The sequence below is a fragment of the Orbicella franksi genome, chromosome 6, assembly GCF_964199315.1.
Source record: "Orbicella franksi chromosome 6, jaOrbFran1.1, whole genome shotgun sequence".
Classification (NCBI taxonomy): Eukaryota; Metazoa; Cnidaria; class Anthozoa; order Scleractinia; family Merulinidae; genus Orbicella; species Orbicella franksi.
This window is the reverse complement of record NC_138150.1, coordinates 29,913,801-29,936,857: the sequence shown is the minus strand read 5'-3', so window position 1 is coordinate 29,936,857 and position 23,057 is coordinate 29,913,801. Positions and strand designations below refer to the sequence as shown.

Genomic DNA, 23,057 nt, shown 5'->3' with positions numbered 1-23,057 from the left:
GCGACTGTATGGTTCTACGGTGGACAGACATCGCCACTTGGCATTCAAATATTAAGTGAAGACAAGAACCTCATTATTAATTGACGCCAGGCTTCTTCCTGTTGGCATTGTTGCAATTCGGAATAAGAAGTCCGGAATTAATTTTACTGGCACATGAAGACATTTGAGTACAGAGACGCGTAGCCAGATAAAGATTATGACTGAGGCAATGTCCATCAAAACATGATATACTGATGCAATGTTCTGAACGTCCGTGGTTTAATTCTCTTCCTAGGTATTAAGGTTGTTTATGATTACTGAAAACAACAAAGAAGAAAAACAATGACTGAGGCAAGTGCCTCTTTTTACCTCTTACTAGCTAAGTCCCTGGAGCGGGGATTTCAGAAAACCGAGTATGACAGAGCGAGGGTCCACTGTTATTTATAACAAAGTTTCCATATAACGCGCGCTCTGATTGGCTGAAACAGCGTGCTTTATCAGAGAACAGAGCACGGGTTGATGACGGTAAGTTGGCTTCCAAATTTTTGCTTCGGAATTTTGACGAATTTGACCCAGATTAAACATCCCCTGTGACTCAGACAAACGCAGTGGAAACGAGCTATTTGTCTGCAGTAAATATGGCTCAAAGAGACCATTGTTAGCAACAGTAGTGTTAAAACTGTACTAAAATAACAAGTTTTGCTAGATTCCCGCCGACAAAACACATAGCGAAATAAACAAATTCTCAACCTAAAGAGTGCTTCGATAAGGACATTATATTTGTTACGAAGGCAGAAATTATACTTAAGAAGTAACACAACGACAGAAAACAACAATTGAACTGTCTCTGTTTATGATGAGAAGCTTTATTTTTGTAAAAATGCTCAATTGCTTAAACAACACTTACATGCAGTGTAGTAACGCTCGTTCTCCGGTCATCTCAGCGAAGTGAACCGACGAGTGGTCAATGCAAAGCTTGCTCTGATATTCTCTTCTGTGCTCGGAGTAGAACCAGTGAGAGCCGTTTAGTCTTTCTAACTTTTACGCTAGTTCGGGCAATCTCGCTGCATGCGGCTACAAGCCGTAAATAATTGCAGCTCCTTTCAAATTAAACTCGGCATTTCGCATTTTCATCCGCAAGCTTTGAGCTCCGCGTTTCGTAATTTCCACTGGAAAGGTGCTCGTTTTCATGGGCCACAATACGGCCGGATTCCTCTGGACTATAAACTTTTACCTGCCCTTAGATCCGTATTTAAAAATGAACTTAAAAGCGAACTTTGAAGGCATCGTTCTTCTCTCGAAAGCCGCTCAAACTACTCGAAACTGAAAGCTTGGCTGAAGTCCAGTTTGTGATTGACAGCTGTCGCTTCGTTAGCCAATCAAATTATTTAAACAATTCTAACAAGGATTGTGATTGGCTTATTTTAGTGTGCTTTATCAGAGAACAGTGCATCGCTGACGCCACTTTTGCTCGTTTGGAAAATAAAGTTTGGTTTGAAAATTCAGCCGAATGCGTGGAGAAATTATCGGATTCTTTATCATAAAACAAATAAAGAAGCCTCGGCTGTGCTCTGTTCTGTTGTAAAGCACTTAGGAAGCGGTAGAGCACTCAAGAAGTAGGGAAAAACACTCGACTACGTCTCGTGTTTTCCCCTACACTTCTTTCGTGCTCTACCGCTTCCTGCGTGCTTTACAACAGAACAGAGCACAGTCGAGGCTTCTTTATTTGTTAAATATGACATTTCAAATGCAAAAATTTATCATTGTAACTCATTACAAAATCCTATCATTTCTTAAAAACTGACGCAAACAAGAAGATCTCACCTACGTCATGTCGTAACGGATGTTTTAGTAACGACGTCTGTCGAAAGATAAAAGATACGATAATATTTGTATGCATATCGCGTTATTTCTAAAAAAAACAAAAAAACAAAAGAGGAATAAAGTAATATATTTTATCCAAGTACTCTTTTAAATTGCATTCAGCTTGCTTTGTTCCAGTCGCTGAGGTTTTTAATTTTTTAGTAGTTCGCCCTTTTTCTAAAAAAAGATATTGTTTTTCCTGCCGAGGCTGAATATCCATATTTTTCTGCCGATTGTACGCTGAAAATATTCTTATGAATACTGTAAGACTATAGCAACATTTCTGTTTTCGAATGTATTTGGTGTCTGGATGATAGTAGAGTAATTTTGGAGCCAGCCTGCAGGAATTAACATCTAGCAGAAATGTTATTAGCATCGAAACTACGGCTTGTGCTGTTTTTGTTACTTTTTAGCTAGTTTCCCGTTTGGAGGAAGGAAGAATTTTAACGGTATAAACTTTTCAAAATCTCAACCTCGGGTTTATTCTTAAAATATTCTTAAATTTTGGCACATTTCAGCCTCAAAATTCCTATCAAACGTATTCTTATAAAAAGGAAAGCGTGTACGAAACATCCGTCACTTTTCTTGATTTATAATAATTAATATTACTTTCAGTATATAACGACATTAGCTCTGTTAATACCACTCCTAGACCATAAAAAATCAGCTTAAAACCACTAAACAGTAGTTAATATATTATATATGTTATTTTAAAATGAAACTTTTTTTTTGGTATTTTATTCATCGTCACTGTATCAGTGAAAAACATATATATCTGATGGAGAATTTTTTTGTCGACACGGCATCTTTGTATTGTGGTTAAAACTCCTGACCCTTTGATAACTTTTAAATTTAGCTACCCTTATTAACGTGTAGGTAAAAAAAAAATTAAAGGAGGTTAAGTCTGCCTTTTGAAACATTTTTTTTCGTTCCTCTCTCCTAACGATGGACATGAAATCTTTGTTTTCGTCGGCTATTCGCGGCCTTCCTTGTGAATAATCTGATTTACATTACATTACCACGACTTGAGCGATAATCTCGACAACGTCCCCCTTTACCATTTTTCCATACATATAAGATAAAGTTAAGCAACTGTCGTGCTAAAATTTAATTATTATAGTGTAAAAGCTTTTGGACATCGAACTGAGATAAAATCTACTTCGGCCTAACTATGGAGTTCACATACATTAGGAATAAAGTACATGTTGCTATATAAGCCGAATAACTCGGGAACCTTCGTTAGCTACAAGCAACTAATAGTATACTGTACCTGATTATTTCATTGAGTCCTATTATTTGATTGCCCCTCTTTACAACGAAATAGTTCATTGCTCGATATGGTCAGCAAAGCCATGACAGTCTCCATTGGTGGTTTGATCCTTTCCATCTCTTTTGGCGTTCTCGTGCTGATTGATTTAATCGGCAACACGCTAGTGATTCTAGTGGTAGTAAGCAACCGTTATATGCACACTCCAGTGAACTATCTCCTCGTAAATTTAGCCCTGGCTGATGTTTTAATCGGCTTGGCAATTCTTCCACAGTACGTGCTGCGTTACGCATTTCACCACCCTGAGGGTATTGCCGGCGACTGGATGTGTAAGTTCATAACTGGTGGAAATTTTATTTGGGTTGGGGGAGCTGCGTCGCTATTTACGCTCATAGCCATCGCATTCGAACGGTACTTTGCTATTATCCACCCATACACAGCACTTGGGAAAATAACCGCAAGGAAACTGAAGATACTGGTCATGGCAAGTTGGGCTTTTGCAGCCTTAAAGGATGGAACACCTTTCTTCGTCATAAAATATGATTCAGTTATTGACTTTTGCATGGAAACATGGTCTGACATCACGTCCGCGCGTGCTTTTACAGCGGTCATTTTCGTGCTAGACTCACTGATTCCCCTGTCCTTGATGGGTTATCTGTATGGAAGAATTGTCCACTGTTTGTGGTTTTCTGGTACACCTCCTGTGCGAGAGCTTTCGGGATTTGCTCTGCTGCGAGCGAGAAAGAAGATCACCAAAATGATTCTGATTGTAACAGTGCTTTATGCTTTATTCTGGACTCCAGCTGTGGTGTTACATTCCATTTCGTATTATGGAATTCCCAATATCAGTTACGGCTCAGTCGCATATAACGCTTCCGTGGTGTTTGTCTTCCTCAATTCCTCTGTGAACCCTTTCGTTTACAGCTTTCAAAATGAACGCTTTCGGAGAGGATTTCGAGACTTATTCAAATCTCGTGAAGTCGAGTACAATATAGCCCATCTCGGTCAACCCGCATTAAGCAGCTTAGAAAGGGAAACGCGAGGAAACAGAACAAAACGCAAGTTTCCTGATTTTCATCGCTGGACCGCCAAAGTCGCTGACGCCAGAGTATAAACAGCAAGGTACTTTGCCATTCTCGATGCTAATTACATGACTAATATGAAAATCACTAACTTAGCATATGACTCAATAATTTGTGGCTGAACACTATGAATGATAAATACTTTCAACTGCAGTGGTAGACTTTCCAAGAAATATTGTGAGTAGGTTACATAATCAAAACTTTTAAATCGTACTTTGCTTCAATTCCTCTTTGAATACTTTGGTTTGCATCTTTCAAAGTAGCCGGCGCTTTTGGAGGATTTCGAGATATGTTCAGCAGTCTTGAGCTCACCTGTCTAGTTTAATGAAGATCTTTCCTTTTTATTGTTATTAAAAGTATTAAGCTTTGTCATCTTTTTTTTTTTAGGTCGTTTGTACAAGAAGCTGAAAACATTGATATGTAATCGTGTTGAAATAAAGGTGGTATTTACGTATATAAGTAACTCCACCGCAACCGTTTCAATTTACCGCTGGGAAATTTCTTTTCGAAAGATATTTGCTTACTCTCCGCATTCGAAGGGAGTCAAGTGGTCGATTCGGAATGTTTATTCTTTCGGCTTCCTGTTTAACAGACAGCCGGTGACTTTAAAATCGTAATCCCGTGATTAAACTATGGCGAGTGTGAATAATAAGTTCCCCCTTTGCCTAAGGCATAGCCAACTCGTAACGCCGCTGGTGTGCTTGTCACAGCCGTCAAACGCAGCCTTGCCAAAACCGCCGTTCCTAAAGATTTCACTTTTGGCTGGAACCGCATTCATGTAAGGCGTTTCATCGCTATGAACCGACTAATTCATGTTATTACACTTTTATTTCGAAATTTGGATCAGTTGTGACTGGTAATTCCCATTCAAGAGTGATTTCAGAATGCGAATCAAGTTTCCCCCTTCTCAGTACCGTCCGGCCTTCTTTTTGTTTTGTATGTTAAGTGTATCTGTGGCAAAGGATCATCCATCTCAGTTTATTTCGTTAACATAACTGTGCCAAGTTATTCCTAGTGTCTCCATGAAGACAATACCGAGCTTTTACTTTACTTGCACGACAGAGCTCGCTTGACAGAGGCTCTAAAGCGTCGACTTTGAAGAGTGTACACAAAGGAATTGACTGTAGAGTTCAAACAGGTCAACAGCACAGTCCATCTATACAGTGGTGAGCCGTACACGGCATCGGAAATGTTAAATGCCAGGATGTAGAGAATCAGATTTGGCAACCAACATATTGAATAAATAACTGTTAACGTGATAGCCATTTTGGTGGCTTTTCTTGGAATTAAAATGGCTCTACGATGAAGCCTTGCTATTGACCTCTTTACCCACAGATGATAAACCACTTTAGAGTATAATACTGCCATGATGGAAACAGGTATTGCTCCGACTACAGAAAACCAAATTATTCCGTAGATTTTAGGAAGCAGAGGATCTGGCCAGTTTTCTACACAAAAGTTGCTTCGGTCGTCATAAGACATGATAAAAAACAGAGGAAGATTGAGCAAGGAAGCAAAAACCCACGAAGATGACACTAATACTCGCAGTTTTGACTTGGACAACTTGCGACGAACCTGATAAGGCCGGGAAGCATGGCGGCGTTCGAAGGCGATTGTCACCAGTGTAAAGACAGATGCTGCCCCTCCGATCCACATGAGATTTCCTCCCGTGATAAAACGGCACAAGAAGTCGCCTACGGAGCCAAGAGGATGTGCGAAAGCGTGGTTCAACACATACCGCGGAATTGCAAACACTGCTACCGTTATGTCTGCCAACGCCAAGTTTAGGAAGAGAAAGTCAAGAGTCGAACGACGAAACTTGAACCGCTTTCGCTGAAGAATTATTAAGCAAACCAATACGTTTCCAACAAAATCGGTTAGGGATAACAGTAAAAAAGTGGCCGAGAGAACCACGTCGTTTACAGAGGCCATTTCAACTTTGTAAGGTTGACGTAAGTCACAAGACTTAAAGATGTTTTTTGACGAGGTGAATTGACCGGACTCAAGTCACGAAAGGTTATTTTGTCCCACAAATATGCTGATTAGTTTCTCAACAATACGCCAGCTTGAGTTAATATTTGAGGAAGGGTGTTATTCCCCAAGAGGACGGTTATAAATTGGAATTGTGAGTTCAACCTGAAAGCAAAATAGGCAGGAAACTGAAATTATTATTTTCCTTTTCAACCACGCGTTGTATGTAATTTCACCTTATTTTACCTGCGACCTAATTTCTATTTTAGTTTCCAGGTGCATGCCCTTTCTATTTTGCAACTTTCATAGAATCATTGACCAATTTTCGTTTTTGTAGTTTATACTCGGTTGTCGTTAGTATATACAAGTCAAAACATGTTCATTTTTAATCCTGATATGTGATAAGTCAAATTAAAAATGCCGAAATATATACTATCCTTTCGAGACCGTAATAGAAGAAAATAGATATAAATCAAATGATTATAAATGTAAAAACAGAGCCACATACGGGATACCTCCGAATGAATTTGCTGGTGGACAATGTCAATAATTCATGAACAATGAAAGATGAAAGTCCTTCGTGATTAAAAGTCTTTATACGTCAATAACTTAATACTCAATTTGAGCAGACATTGCATGAAAATATTTTAAAGCCCGTTATCGTACAGGACGATAAAAATTTAATAGGAAAACTGTTTAAATAACTGCGACAAAATTGGTGGACAGTCTAATCCATTATTCCGGCTGCCTTTTATTTAAACAGAAGGATCTTGCTGTCAATTATCCCTGTAAAAAAGTGCTTAAAACTGATAAAAAAAGAGTGCATTGACGTCCAGACAGCCTACAAGACTTGCGGGCCTCTAAGATTGCCTTTACTAGTTTATTATTTCCATCTACATAACTATTTTTACATGTATTTCTTACCTACGATGTGGTCGGAATCTGACATCGTTAAGAGCCTTTTATTTACTTGGCGGTGTAATTTTCCTGAAGATGTTTTTGCGCTCACAAACAGTAAACTGGACGCACCGGTTTTTAATGAAATATAAACATTTTTTTTCCAGATCACACAGATTAAACTTTAGTTGCATCGTGCTTATCTGTTATAAGTAAATTACGTTCCCGTGAATGGCCATTTTAATACAGGATGTCAAATATCTCATTAACCCATACATGTCCGTGAAGTCCATGTCTCTAATTTGTGACATTTATAGTTGCCGTGGATCTTGTTAGCATAGTTATGGCAGATACGTCAGGACATCAAGGAAATTATTGCTCAGAGTATTAGTTTACAAAACAAATGGCACCTCATTATGCGCGGCTGCTATACCTCCAGCAGCGTGCTTTCTTTGTTTGCACTAATGCAAGTTTTGAAGCCCCCGGCTGTATGGGATGCACATTACTTAAAGTTTGCATATAAACCAGGAATTAATTTGTGTTGTTAAATGGCAGAATGGAGAGGCAAAGGGGCCTGTGTTATTTCACTGTTTTCTTCCCATAAGAATATATTATTTTATAGGAATAACAAGGCTGAAATTTGCGAAATATTAAGTATTAAGAATAAACCCAAGGCTGACATTTTGAAAAGAATATAATTTTGTGTGTCGAAAATTTGTAAATACAATACAATTATATGTCGTTGGCTAAACCGTATAAAAACAGCAAAAACAGCACTAGATGTATGGCGATACTAGTAACATTTGTGCAAAAAGTTATGTGAGTCCTGTCAGACTTTGTTGCCAACAGTCTTGCTCCAAAATTACTTCAACGCCATCAAAGTCAATAAAACGGAATGTCATACGTCATAATCTAAGAATATTCACAAGAACATTTTCAGCCTAAAATCGATAAAAAATATAAGAATATTCAGCCTGAGCGGGAAAAACAATATTCTTGTAGAAAGATAAAAGAGTGTATTGTCTTATTAGAACAATTGCAATTTGAAACTAATGTTCACCAATGCAAAATTCCCAGTCTGATAGAGCTCTCTTAAAAGTATAAATAAGAAAGAAAATTTTGCCTGTGTCATAGATGAAGTCAGTCCTGCCGGCAGGTGCTACAGAAGGGAACAAGAAGCGAGTGGCGGAAATGAATATGCCGATATAATCATGACTGAAAACGAAATTAAATTAGTTTTTTTTTTTTTAACGAAGACTGTAGCAGCCTTTTAGAAGAAGTTTGACTAATTAAACGTTTCTTCAGTTTTGAAAAATGCTGATTGGGCAATTGAGAGAGGAAGGACTTAAGAAGAATATTTCCATGGTTGTTGTTTTCGTTTATTGCATGACAAACTGCCGCCTAGCCACAAGTGCTGTTTTGTTTTGCCTGGGGCTGTTGCTGTGGTCGTTTTCATTTTGTTTTGTTTTGTTCTGCTTTGTTTCAATTTTTTTTTCTTTACCTGCGTAGCAAGCGTTACCTTACGCATTCTGGTCGCGCGCACCTCCAATTTGCTTGCGACCAGAATGTAGGCTCTTTGTACGGGACCGCTTGCTAAGCGGGCTAATTTTTTCTTTATTTTCTGTCTTTATTCTCTTTTTTTTATTATTTTTAGCATTTCGCCACAAAGAAAAGGATGTCATCACGTACGCTCATATTTGAGTAATAAGTCCAGAAGCTTCAATTAATTACGTGTGTTGTTTTTAACGAGTTATTTTGCCGCTATGGTAACACTTTGCGTCACGCAAAAAACTTCAAATTGTTCACCAAATCGAGATTTAGCATTGATCCATCAGGGAAGATGCGCTGGAAAAATGCTGCAAAGCATTAGGAGCCACCCTATTAAGTTTGACTCCAGTGGTAACGAAAATCTGTCCTGGAGCTGAACAATGAAAGCAGCCATTAATTGCGTGACCGGATGCGTCACGCTTTAACACGTGACGAACATTGTTTCAACATAATAGACTATAAAATACTACAAATATTAAACGTTTCAGTTTGATTTTTCATCACACTTAGTCATGTCAGCTTAGGTAAGAGTTTTTGGCGTATGTTGTTTTTAAGGTGAAATTGAAGAAAGGGAGAAGAGGCGCCATTCTCAGGAAACGGCGCTTCGAATCAAGGTAAATGTAATCACACTGGTAATATCTAATGTTGAATGGAAACAGAGGGATTCCGGGAAGTTAACTTAGTCCGTCCTGTTTGTCATATCTTCGACTGAAGATAAGGACAGTTAGTTCCCACTCCAGTTGCTTGGTATTTCCATAGCCAATGCCACATCTTATATTTCCTACATATCACTACAATTATCTGCTAGCTATTGATCGGTATTGATATAAATTTTTAGCTTCATCGTCATCCCTGACATTTCCTGGTATCATGCTTATGTAGAATATGTCGCGAAGACAAAGTCAACACTTGCAAGCTGTAGGTTGCGCTGTTTCCCAGAATTAACTGTGGGCTTTTAGCCAATGAGAAGACAGATGGTGACTACAATGTATAATAAATATATTTATTGATTTCTCAATTGTAGTGCTAGTAATCTATAATTCACTGTAGTTGAGCCAACGTTCTCAGTGGAATGCTATCTTCACTAAGCATAACCTTATGACATCGAGATTGTCCACGGGCATTCGCTCTTCATTTCTACGAGGTTACGGCAGATGAGGCCCAAGGCCAAATCAAGAGCGACTGACATGATTGTTTTAGTAGAACTTTAACTCTCTGTATTTCCTTCAAAAATTGATTTCCTATTATTTCTCTTCATATCAAGAAGTGTTATCGAAATCGCACGTTGCTGTATTTTCGTTTGAAACTTCAGCAATACACCTGTAAATAGTGGACCGAAATGTGGGGAAAGACAAATAAAAAAATAAGTACGGCAAAAAAACAAAAAACAAAAAAACAAAATACCAAAAACGTCCAAAGACAATTTGCAGATTAATTTATTCTCTTTTAGACCTTAATCTAAACAAAAAGCTATTTATATCGATTTTTTTGGTAGAAGAAATCCGACATTTTTCTTTTAGTATTATAAGAAAATTGCACCGTGTTGGCCGGATCTTTATGAATATGGCTAACTACCATATGTTACCTCTGTTGCAGGCGTGAATTCAGCCATGAACCCATTTATTTATGCTCTGCACAGTACCAAGTTTCGCCAGCACATAAGGCCAGCCCTCTGTTGCAGGACATTCCGTTCAGCGGACTTCCTCGAAGGTCATATTAGTAATTATTTGCAATGTGAATATACATTAAAGAAATATAGCGGTGCCTTAAACTTTGGAACTTATTGTTAATCTTCGTTCAGACTGTGACCGACCACCTTTCCCGCCACCTCATAGTTAAGTGACAGCCCTGGTGAAGCAATGATGTTTTCCAACAAATCAAAACCTTACTAGAACAGACAAAAATCTACCATAATGTTGCTCGACCCGAAGTTTTGTTCTTTAGCGACATGGATCCTACTTTATGTCAATCAACTGCTGCTTTTATTTCTGAGCAATGTCCCTTACACATGACATTTTCCATTGCAAACTGAATAACATTTGTTTGAATTCTATTTTGGATGTTATTATATTTTCTTTAGTTTAAATAGATTATTCCATATATCGTCATGGAAATTCCTTAACAAATTGTTGTTGTTGTGGTTTTGTAAGATTATGTTCACAAAATCACACGACATGAGCTATTCTTCTTGCTGAAAAATACTGTATCATAATTTGGCTCTAGCTAATGCGAATGCTTGGCCCGAGGTTGAACATACGTTTGGAATTTAATAGTTCCCTCGTAAACTATATACATGTTTGTTGAAGAATAACAGAGTTCTGACGTCTTCTAGGAAGTTGTTTATGATTTACAGGACATTTCTAACCCTAAAAATAGAACGTTTAATATTGATTTTCTCTCTCTAAATCAAAGAATGATTTATGAGCTTAGTGATGTAAAAATAGTTATTTGTCTTTGCGGTTACATATTGTCTTTTTCGTTTAACTTCGGGTTAAAAATCTTATCGTAGAGAAATCATTAAATCGACAAAAGATTTTGGTAGCAAATAGAGTTGCCCAGTGACGTTAACCTTCAAGCAACACGTTCCGAGCAGAAGATTTCGGAGTCAATGACTTTCATACTATATTGAGTTACTCTGCTCCACTGGCGAAGAAGGACAAATTATTAAAGAAATTTGAGTGCTTGGTCACAGGTCTATGCAGACCCTTTTCATGTAAAATGGCTTTCAATTTAAAATTCTTCTGCCGCGTGCATTTAAATTAGCCTCACTAACTTCGTTTGAGTGTAAAAATTATTTTGAATTACAAAATGTGTTGTTACGGGGTTAATAAGTGTAATTTTAATATTTACAAAACATTTTATAACTGGCAGCTATTTATGAAAAGTCTTTGACTTTCCTTTTATTGCCATAGGATATACGGTCTTCCGGAGCTTAATATGTCCGCTGTGCCAAATAATTAGTTTTTATCACATAGGGTTAGTCTGTGCGGATAAGTGCCCACAAGTAAACAGTAACGTTTCAGCTTCATAAGAGCTGAAAGGTTCGCAGTATTCGGTGGTTTTGGCTAAAGCTTTTATGTAGGCTACGAGCAGGCTCTCATCGTTGGTGTCGAACAAAACGAAGCGAGAGGCCCTTCACCAGATGCAGCTCGCTTCGCTTGCTGACTCAAGATCGCGACTTTGCTCATCGACTTTGCTCCTGCCGTAACGCATGAACGCCTGCTGCAGGCAAGCTTTTATGAGGTCAGTGCTTCATGTAGCTTTGAGGACGTATTGGTTTCGTGTAATTCGCACTGTCTGTATATGAATTGTTTTTAGTGTGGAGGTTCATCAGTGAAAAACAATATCGAAACTGTCCATAACATTCGCTATGGTTTTAAAAATAATTCTATTTTCAAGGCTAAAAAAGTAAAAAAAGTAAAAAAAAACCAAATGTTTTCGACATTAGGTCATCTTTAGGGTACTGGTAAAGACCGTCCGCTAATTGTGTATTTAATATATCAGTTAATTACGTAATTCTCGATGGGAACAGTTTCGCAATGTAGTAATGAACCTTTCTGTCTAAGGATGGTTTCCATTGTTGGATCATTTAACAAATTGACGTCAGTTTTTTTTGCGTCTGTCCTCTTATCGATGATCAATTGCGTCATAACATTGTCAAAGTGGCTGTGGAACCACATGCCGCAGGCGAGTGGTTCCGCAGTAAACTGACAGGACCGCAAAATGGTCAAATGCCGGGAATAAATGAGGAGAAAAGACGCCATAAACTTGCTGTAAACAAAGATAAGTGAATTTTATTCAAAATGACGCAAACAGCGTCAATAGCTTTTCTCGCTTTTTGATTGGCTACTTAAAAAAGTCCATAAAATCTCATTGGTTAAAACGTTGACAGTTTGACAGCTAAAAGTTGAACTTGAAAGCTTGCATAAATTAAAATTTTGTCCGTCTGTACTCTTATTGATGATAAGATTAGACAGTTATTGTAAAATAGGCCTTCGAGGATTCAACGCGGCTTTGTAGTGGATTGAGCCTTGCAAAGTATGCGCCAGCTAAAAGAATGCGAAGGATTCACACGTAGATGGCGGGCAGGCTCAGAGTCGCCACAACTGTTAGTGTGTTCATCAAATCGCACCTGCACATTTCTCATGATTTTACCAATGTAGCTCTCTCACCGCAAGAAAAGATAAGCCCGATGATGTGCTTGAACGTCTTAACAATTACCATCCTTACATTGCTTTCACAGACGGAGAAAATCCCGACCATTTCCTTAACACTGCTTTCACTTATGACAACCAATTCGACTGCAAAGTCTACAAGAAACCGGGAAAACTACCTACACATTGGAAATCGGAAATTCCCACTGGAAAAGAAATTGCATCACTGCCGCCCTCCACGGAGCCAAACGTATCTCTTCTGATTTTAACAACGAAATCAAAAAATTGAAAAAAACTTTTCTAAATGCTGGATACCCTAAGCGTTTTATTTCCCAAACAGTGAACAGTTTCCTGAATGATTCGCCCGCAGACGATGTTTTAATGCCCAGTTTCCTCTTTGAAGAACACAGGAAAGTTTTCATTAAGCTCCCTTACTATAATAAGAATGAAAAACTTAGTTAAACTTCCATTTGCAAACTAAACAATTTCACGAATTCCAAGTACATTTTTATTATCCTGTGGCAAACGAGACAAATCAAAAGCCTTTTCAACCGACAAAAACACTCAGATTACACGCAGACTACAAAGGAGATTTTCATCTTAAATAAGGGAAGGGTTTTTGGAAGTGGGCCACACACCCCCACCAAATTTTCCTGGGATTTCGCACCACAGAATCAGGCCACACATGGACACGAAGTTTGACCTTTATAACTACATTTTAGAAACGGTATTCTTATCCAAAAGTCTAAAATCTGAGGACAATACCAGGAGGAAAATTCTTCTAACAAAAGAAAGCATAGATAAATAGCACTACGGTTAGCCTAAGGTAAAATGGCCCTTCGGATTCGCAAGTAGTCGCGAGTAGCCTCAAGTTGTATTCGCATAGGGACTTGCGTTCGAGGGCAAAACGGACTTGCAAGTTTCCTCGAAAGAAAAAGCAAGTCGCAAAAAAAAAAAAAAAATCAAGGTTATGGGCTTAGTCCTATGAGGCCAATATCCTGTATTTCGTTGGCTAATAGGTTACTATAACAACTAATGGACTTGACTCAACTTGGTTGACTTGGGTTGGGTGGCCAAATGGTGAAAAACTTGCGTCGACTTACGTGCAAATTTGATATCGACCAAAGTGAGCGCAATTCATCGCAGGTGGACGCAAGGCCTGGCCAAACGGAGTCGCTAGCTGGTAGACCCAAGTTTTCCACTTTGGTATACCTGCGAGATCGTTTGGCCAGGGCTTAAGGTGAAAATTACCCTTCGGATAGCCTTAATAAAAAAATGGGTTACATGCGTGGTGTTCCGATAAACCTGAATAACATTCCGGTTGGCCTCAATGGCATTTCGCTCGTTCGAAATTATCTCTGACTCGAGAGAGATTAGTTTTTTGGTAAGGTGAAATTTCTGTATGCAGTTGCATTCAGTAGGTGTAGACCGTCCATGCATAGTTATACCGAACCATCTGACTATACTATATATACATACGTTCTCTATCTCAGGCTATAATCAGGCTATAATCCCTATTGGTCTGTTGTTTTTCGCTTGTTTTGTTTCCGTTCTTTGTTTGTTTGTTTGTTTGTTTGTTTTTCCTGTTCTGACTGTTTTTGTTTGGTTGTCTGCTTGTACATGATTTAAATTTATCTGATGTCTTTGGTATCTTTTTTTTCTTGGCCAGGCGACGAGTAACCTGTATGACGTTAACCATTAGCATGACCTGCAACATAACATGGATTCCAATCACCGTCATATTTCTTCTGATTTGATTCAGTTCACAAGTGACCCGGGATTCTCCAGTGGATCAACTGGAAATTCTGCTTATCACTTTTAACTCGTGCATCAATCCTATGGCGTACAGCTTACACGGCACTCTATTTAGTAAGAGCTTAAAGAACATAATCTGGTCCTGTAAGCCACGGTGTAAAATGAACATTGTTGCACCAACTGTGCCCGATACACAACCACGTGTAGAAGATGATGTAGACGTCACATCATATCGAAATGAGGCCTTCGTAGAAACCAGAATTGAAAGTAGACTGTCAGAAAGGAGTCCACAAAACCACCAGAGTTAATAAATAGTCATTGAAATATATTTCCATCAAAATAGCATTGAAGATGTCCATTACGTCCATGGAAACTTCATCTCGGTGTTGGCGCTGTTTTAACGTTCTCATTGGTAGTAATAGCTGTTCAACGTCACTTTGAAGTCGTTCATCTGCTCTGTGATAGCTGGAAGCTCACCAACGACGACTCTATTAACTACTGTTGTGATGACAGGCTGCGAGCTGGCTTGACGGCGTCATTTTCATTTTGCGCCTCTTCTTTGTGGCTCAATATGATGGAGATGACGAGTTAATTGCCCAGAGTACTGGCCAGATGAGGTTTTTTTTTTGTTTACTATCATTAACAGAACGATTGTTTATGTTTTTGTTTTTGAACTGTTTTGGGAAATAATTCGTGGTAGGACACATATATAGTTTACTTATTTACTGCCGTTTGTTTGCGGTTAGCATTTATATACTGTGTTTGCTTGCGATTAGCATTTATTTACTGCTGTTTGCTTGAGGTTAGTATTTAGTTACTGCCGTTTGCTTGCGGTTAGCATTCATTTACTACCGGTTTGCTTGCGGTTAGCATTTATTTACTGCGGTTTGCTTGCGGTTTGCTTGTGTTCTAATAAAAGTAGTATTAACGTATATAAGTTACTGCGCTGTAACCGTTTCCACCGCTTACAGATGTCGGCTTTCGAAGGGCGTGTATTGGTCGGTTCTGAATGTTTATTCTCTCGCGTTCCTGTTTAACACACAGCCGGTGACTTTTCAATCGCGATCCCGTGATTAATCTATAACGAGTGTAAATAATAAGAAGAAGTTCCTCCTCAGGCAAAGACTTTGCCTGGGGCAGGTCCCGGATGAACAACTCGAATCGTCGCTGTACGTCCCACAGTCTTTAAACGCAACTCTGTCAAAAACGCCGTTCCAAAACATTTCACTTTTGGCAGGAACCGCATTCATGTAAAGCGTTTCCGTGATCTTTGTGAACGCTGAATCATGTTATTACACTTTTATTTCGAAATTTGGATCACTTGTGACTGGTATTTCCCATTTAAGAGTGGTTTCAGAATGGGAATTAAGTTTCCCCCGCTACCGTATCCTGCCATCTTTTTTGTTTTGTCTTTTTTAGTGTATATGCGGCTGAAAGTATCATTCAACTCAGCTTAAACGTCAACGTAACTGTGCCAAGTTGTTGCCAGTGTCTCCATGAAGACAAAACCAAACTCTTACTTTACTTGCACGACAGAGCTCGCTTGACAGAGGCCCTGAAGCGTCGACTTTGAAAAGTGTACACAAAGGGATTGACTGTAGAGTTCAAACAGGTCAACACTACAGTCCATCTATACAGTGGTGAGCCGTACACGGCATCGGAAATGTTAAATGCCAGGATGTAGAGAATCAGATTTGGCAACCAACAAATTGAATAAATAACTGTTAACGTAATAGCCATTTTAGTGGCTTTTCTTAGAATTAAAATGGCCCTACGATGAAGCCTTGCTATTGAACTCTTTACCCACAGATGATAAACCACTTTAGAGTATAATACTGCCATGATGGAAATAGGTATTGCTCCGACTACAGAAAACCAAATTATTCCGTAGATTTTAGGAAGTAGAGGATGTGGCCAGTTTTCTACACAAAAGTTTCTTCGGTCGTCATAAGACATGATAAAAAACAGAGGAAGATTGAGCAAGGAAGCGAAAACCCACGAAGATAACACTAATACTCGCAGTTTTGACTTGGACAACTTGCGACGAACCTGATAAGGCCGGGAAGCATGGCGCCGTTCGAAGGCGATTGTGACAAGTGTGAAGACAGATGCTGCCCCTCCGGTCCACATAAGATTTCCTCCCGTAATAAAACGGCACAAGAAGTCGCCTACGGAGCCAAGAGGATGTGCGAAAGCGTGGTTCAACACATACCGCGGAATTGCGAACACTGCCACCATAATGTCCGCTAACGCCAAGTTTAGGAAGAGAAAGTCGAGAGTCGAAGGACGAAACTTGACCCGCTTTCGCTGAAGAATTATTAAGAAAACCAATACGTTTCCAACAAAATCGGTTAGGGATAACAGTAAAAAGGTGGCCGAGAGAACCACGTCGTTTACAGAGGTCATTTCAACTTTGTAAGGTTGATATAAGTCACAAGACTTAAAGATCTTTCTTGACGAGGTGAATTGGCCGGATTCAAGTCACGAAAGGTTGTTTTGTCCCACATATATGCTGATAAGTTCAGTTTTCAACAATACGCCAGCTTGAGTTAATATTTGAGGAAGGGTGATATTCCCCAAGACGACGGTTATAAATTGGAATTGTGAGTTCAGCCTGAAAGCAAAATAGGCAGGAAACGGAAATCTAATATTTTCCTTGTAATCACGCGTTGGTTATGTAATTTCACCTTTAATTATTTTACTTGTGACCTAATTTCTATTTTAGTGCCAAGGCGTATACCCTTTCTGTTTCGCAACTTTATAATAGAATCATTGACCAATTTTAATTTTTGTGGTTTATGTCGGGTTGTCGTTAGTATATACAAGCCAAAACATGTTTATTTTTGTGATAAATCATATTAAAAATGCCGAAATATACACTATCCTTTCATTTTTATTAGAAGAAAATAGATATAAATGATTATAAATGTAAAAACAGAGCCACATACGGGATACCTCCGAATGAATTTGTTGCTGCACAATGTCAATGACTCATGAACAATGAAAGATGTAGGTCCTTCATCATTAAAAATCTTTATACTTCAAAAACTCAGTACTCAATTTTTTTGAGCAGACATTCCGTGTAAATATGTTAAAACCCGTTATCGCACAGGTTAATAAAAATTTGTTGTACAGTCTGATCCATTATTCCGGCTGCCTTTTTATTTTAACAGTAAGATCTTGCTGTCAATTATCCCTGTAAAGAAGAGCTTAAAACTAATAAAAAGGAGTGCATTGACATCGAGACATCCTACAAGACTTGCGGGCATTTACGATTGCCTTAACTAAATTATTACTTCCAAGTGCATAACTATTTTGACACATATTTCTTACCTACGATGTGGTCGGAATCTGACATCGTTAAGAGCCTTTTATTTACTTCGCGGTGTAATTTTCCTGAAGATGTTTTTGCGCTCACAAACAGTAAACTGAACTCACCGGTTTTTAATGAAATATAAACAGATTTTTTTTCCAGATCGCACAGATTAAAATAAAGTTGCATCGTGCTTATCTGTTATAAGAAAATTACGTTCCCGTGAATGGCCATTTTAATACAGGGTGTCAAAAAAACTCAATAACCCATACATGTCCCTGAAGTCCATGTCTCTAATTTGTGACATCTTTAGTTGCCGTGGACCTTGTTAGCATAGTTATGGCAGATACGTCAGGACATCATGCAAATTATTGCTCAGAGTATTAGTTCAAAAAACAAATGACACCAGGAGCGGCTCCTGATGGCACCTCATTATGCGCGGCTGCTATACCTCCAGCGGCGTGCTTTCTTTGTTTGCACTAATAGGGAGCTTAAGAAAACCACGACGGCAACGGCAACAGCAACGTAGCTAAACAAAAGGTTTAATGAGCAGAACAATGGCGTGCACGTGCGTTATAATTCTTGGTACATTTCTTTGCCGTCCTCTGCAAAACAGCAACGTGAAGCGACCAAATTCTGCGTTGTCTGGAGAACGTGAACAACGGCGGCTAATTTTTAAAATTTTCATTTCGAATTAATCGATGTGCCCTTGATTCAGTTTCGTGATAGCTTTGACAGTGATAAACAAACTAAATGACTTTAGGGTACTGCGAGATTCGTACGTAAAATATAAAATCATTTTTTAATCGACGTTGTCTTCGGCGTTGCCGTCGTGGTTTCTTAAGCTCCCTAATGTAAGTTTTGAAGCCCCCGGCTGTATGCGATGTACATTACATAAATTTTGCATATTAAACACGAATTAATTTGTGTTGGTAAATGGAGGAATGGACAGGCAAAGCGGCCTGTGTCATTTCACTCTTTTCTTCCTATAAGAATATGTTTTATAAGAATGACCAGGCTAAAATTCGCGAAATTTTAAGAATATTTTAAGAATAAACTCAAGGCTGACATTTTGAAGAGAATATAATTTTGTGTCTTGAGAATTTGTAAACACAATACAATTATATGTTGTAAGCTAAACCGTGTGAAACACAACAAAAACAGCACTAGATGTATAGAGATACTAGTAACATTTGTGCAAAAAGTTATGTGAGTCCTGCCAGACTTTGTTGCCAACAGTCTTGCTCCAAAATCACTTCAACGCCATCAAAGTCAATAAAACGGAATGTTATACGTCATAATCTAAAAATTTTCTCAAGAACATTTTCAGCCTAAAATCGATTTTAAAAAAATAAGAATATTCAGCCTGGGCGGGAAAAACAATATTCTTGCAGAAAGATAAAAGAGTGTGATGTTTTATTAGGACAATAGCAACTTGAAACTGATGTTCACCAATGCTACATTCCCAGTCTGATAGAGCTCTCTTAAAAGTATAAATAAGTAAGAAACTTTTTCCTGTCTCATAGGTGAAGTCAGTCCTGCCGGCAGGTGCTACGGAAGCGAACAAGAAGCGAGTGGCGGAAATGGATATGCCGATATAATCATGACTGAAAACGAAATTAAATTAGTTTTTTTTTTTTTACGAAGACTGCAGCAGCCTTTTAGAAAAAGTTTAACTAATTAAACGTTTATTCAGTTTTGAAAAATGCTGATTGGGCAATTGAGAGAGGAAGAACTTAAGAAGAATATTTCCATGGTTGTTGTTTTCGTTTATTGCATGACAAACTGCCGCCTAGCCACAAGTGCTGTTTTGTTTTGCCTGGGGCTGTTGCTGTGATCGTTTTCATTTTGTTGTGTTTTGTTCTGCTTTCCTTCAATTTTTTTTTCTTTACCTGCATAGCAAGCGTTCCCGTACGCATTCTGGTCGCGCGCACCTCCAATTTGCTACGCGGGCTAATTTTTTTCTTTATTTTCTGTCTTTATTCTCTTTTTTTTTTATTATTTTTAGCATTTCGCCACAAAGAAAAGGATGTCATCACGTACGCTCATATTTGAGTAATAAGTCCAGAAGCTTCAATTAATTACGTGTGTTGTTTTTAACGAGTTATTTTGCCGCTATGGTAACACTTTGCGTCACGCAAAAAACTTCAAATTGATCACCAATGATTATCAACTAAAATCGAGAGTTAGCATTCATCCATCAGGGTAGATGCGCTGAAAAAATGCCACAAATTATTATGAACCACCTCATTAAGTTTGACTCCAGTGGTAACGAAAATCTGTCCTGGAGTTGAACAAAGAAAGCAGTCATTAATTGCGTGACCGGATGCGCCACGCTTTAACACGTGACGAACATTGTTTCAACATAATAGACTATAAAATATTAAAAATATTAAAAGTTTCAGTTTGCTTTTTCATCATGGCACGTAGTCATGTCAGCTTAGGAAAGAGTATGTCGAGTATGTCGCTTTTCTGGTGAAATTGAAGAAAGGAAGAAGAGGCGCATTCTCAGGAAACGGCGCTTCGAATCAAGGTAAATGTAATCACGCTGGTAATATCTAATGTTGAATGTAAACGAAGGGATTCCGAGAAGTTAGTCCGTCCTGCAGTTTGTCATATCTTCGACTGAAGATAGGGACAGTTAGTTCCCACTCCAGTTGCTTGGTATTCTCATAGCCAATGCGACATCTTATATTTCCTACATATCTCTACAATTAACTGCTATTGATCGGTATTGATATAAATGTTTAGGCTCATCGTCATCCCTGACATTTCCTGGAATCGTGTTTATGTAGAATATGTCGCGAAGACAAAGTCAACACTTGCAAGCTTAGAAAAAAGGACTATCATCAGCAATTCGGTTAAGAAACAGAGAGGAACTCTTTACAAGCTTAAGTTATAATTGTCACAATCAGATTGAGCCCCAGCACTAGCTACGATAATTTCGTCATGGCCTTGCGACCGTTTTTCACGGTTCTTCCGTTTAACTTGTCACGCCATCTCAGCGTTACACATTCCAAATCTGTTTCCGTGGACTCCTGGTCTATTCCAGGCCCTAAGCGTCATTTTTATCGCGATCTGGGCTGCCTTGTTGTGTGCAACAAAATACCGTTTCTGAAAGCAAGAATTATGTTTCTTGTTTTGAAGCAGCTCCTGTTTAGGGCAGCGAGGACAAACATACCAGTCCCTGTAGAAGCAATGTAGGGAAGTACCCTATATCCCTTATGAAATCCCTTGCTATCCCTTATGAGATCGTTTATTGTTTTTCTTGTTGTTTTTGTTTGTTTTGTTCTGTTTTATTCCCGAAGTAAAAGTAAAGTCGATTTTTGCTATTTATATGTGGTTCTAAGTGGTTCCATGTGGTTTCTGATGCCAATTTTTTCCAACACCCATAGCTCTGAAAAGGGAGGCAATGATCTCCTCTCTGACGTTGGCAGATAAAGCACTCACAGTTGCCTTCTCTGTGGTAGTGTTGCTAAATCTCCTTGGCAACGGCTTGGTCTGCCTGGTTGTGTTCCGATTCCGAGGCATGCGAGCACCAATCAATTACCTGCTGGTCAATTTGGCAGTGTCGGACATGATGGTGGCACTTTTTATCATTCCTGATTACATCGTTAATTGGGCATTTCAGCATCCATCAGGCGTCACAGGAGACTACATGTGCATGTTTATCACTGGTGGAAACTTCGTTTGGGTCGGCATGGCTGCGTCCACGTTCTCTTTGGTAGTAGTAGCCTTTGAGCGTTATACTGCGGTCGTTTATCCCCTCAACAAGAGCCTGCGACTTACTAATCGACGATTAGTTGCTGTTATAATGGCAAGTTGGCTTTATGCCATATTTTTCAACCTGCCCTTGTTTTTTGTGGTCCGACATGAAGATGGAGTTACTCACTGCGTCGAACGTTGGTCAAATAGCACTCTCAGGGAAGAGCACAAATTAGGCAAAGTTTACACAGTTGCCTGCTTTTTTGCCTTTGGTGCAATTCCCATGGGAACCATTGCATTTTTATACTTAAGGTTGCTCTGTAAGCTTTGGAAAAGTGGTGTTCGCGCCACGCTGATATCTGAACAGATAAGAATCAAAGCAAGGCGGAAAGTGACCAAAATGGCAGCAGTCGTGAGTATTGTGTACGCAGTGTGTTGGTTACCAAATCTGGTGTTATACATGTTGTCAGAGTATAGACCAGATCTCTATGAATATGGCTCAGTACCTTATGTCACCTCTGTTGTGCTTGTAGGAGTGAATTCAGCCATGAACCCTTTTATTTACGCTCTTCATAGTACCAACTTTCGCCAGCACATTAAAGTAGCCCTGTGTTGCAGAGACTATCGGCCAGCGGATTATCTTCGAATTCCATAGAAATTTGGGGACAAAATCTCAACAATAAACTCAATTAAAATACTGCTAAATTTAAAAAGACAATGAAGTTACAACAGTGCTATGAAGGGGAAGTAACGGCCAAAAATAATAATCAGTGTAAAAGGGATCAAAGGAACCATATAAACTTAATTATTCTGCCTTAATTGTGACTTAGTAGGGATGTTAAATTCTTTTCTATATTGGTCGTTTTCATACAAAAATGAGTGTGAACTCGTACGTTGAATACTATTTTGTTTATTTACTTATTATTATGTTAATTATTTGGATATGGTTTTATTAGGAAATTGTACAGCGCTGCTGGATGTTTAGAAGCATGCGGTAAATAAAATTATGCTATTATTATTATTATTATTATTATTATTATTATTATTTATTAGAACCAAAGAGAGTCGAGTCGTCAGGCTAACTCTGTAGTTGAGTATGGACTGGTTTCTAAACAATTATTGGAGGAGGTTTTTGTGATATCCGGAATAATCAAGGTCGAGCTAAGTGTTATTAGCCGAAGGCTGAGGCTGATTACACTAACCGAGACCTTGATTATTTCGGATGTCACAAAAACCGAATCTGAAAATTGTTTTATTGTACATTGTTTTAAAGAAAATAACGACAAACGCATTATCGCATCGAACGCAGTTTATTTTCGACAAGCCATGTTTTTACTTTACTGTCCTTTAAACATTAATCTTAGAAATCATGCAGTGCGTGCGCAACCTACAGATTATTCACTAATCTGCTAGCAGGTTAGTGAATAATCTGTAGGTTGCGCTGTTTCCCAGAATTAACTGTGGGCTTTTAGCCAATGAGAATACAGATGGTGACTACAATGTATGATAGATATATTTATTGA

The 23,057-nt window shown here is 38.6% G+C and overlaps 3 protein-coding genes and 1 pseudogene across 4 annotated transcripts; 2 read left to right on the top strand and 2 right to left on the bottom strand.

Annotated features, from left to right (window-relative positions):
- Positions 1-3,008: 3,008 nt before the first annotated feature.
- LOC145490586 (allatostatin-A receptor-like) lies at positions 3,009-15,214 on the top strand (annotated as a pseudogene). Its single transcript, XR_014049709.1, has 5 exons — positions 3,009-4,217; positions 4,579-4,585; positions 9,163-9,221; positions 10,128-10,317; positions 14,431-15,214. The product of XR_014049709.1 is annotated as an allatostatin-A receptor-like (transcript).
- On the bottom strand, positions 4,731-9,841 carry LOC145490021 (galanin receptor type 1-like). Its single transcript, XM_081469110.1, has one exon. It carries the CDS (start codon positions 6,121-6,123, stop codon positions 5,239-5,241), a length of 885 nt encoding a protein of 294 aa, XP_081325236.1. The 5' UTR covers positions 6,124-9,841; the 3' UTR covers positions 4,731-5,238.
- Positions 15,215-15,728: 514 nt separating the features above from the next.
- LOC145490724 (pyroglutamylated RF-amide peptide receptor-like) lies at positions 15,729-16,984 on the bottom strand. Its single transcript, XM_081469815.1, has one exon. It carries the CDS (start codon positions 16,920-16,922, stop codon positions 16,038-16,040), a length of 885 nt encoding a protein of 294 aa, XP_081325941.1. The 5' UTR covers positions 16,923-16,984; the 3' UTR covers positions 15,729-16,037.
- Positions 16,985-20,293: 3,309 nt separating this feature from the next.
- Positions 20,294-22,494, top strand: LOC145490821 (allatostatin-A receptor-like). Its single transcript, XM_081469920.1, has 2 exons — positions 20,294-20,362; positions 21,225-22,494. Exon 2 carries the CDS (start codon positions 21,242-21,244, stop codon positions 22,187-22,189), a length of 948 nt encoding a protein of 315 aa, XP_081326046.1. The 5' UTR covers positions 20,294-20,362; positions 21,225-21,241; the 3' UTR covers positions 22,190-22,494.
- Positions 22,495-23,057: the final 563 nt, after the last annotated feature.

Excerpts from the sequence above, each read along its gene's own strand:
- LOC145490821 (XM_081469920.1), top strand. The coding sequence starts at position 21,242 with ATGATCTCCTCTCTGACGTTGGCAGATAAAGCACTCACAGTTGCCTTC.
- LOC145490724 (XM_081469815.1), bottom strand. The coding sequence starts at position 16,922 with ATGACCTCTGTAAACGACGTGGTTCTCTCGGCCACCTTTTTACTGTTA.
- LOC145490021 (XM_081469110.1), bottom strand. The coding sequence starts at position 6,123 with ATGGCCTCTGTAAACGACGTGGTTCTCTCGGCCACTTTTTTACTGTTA.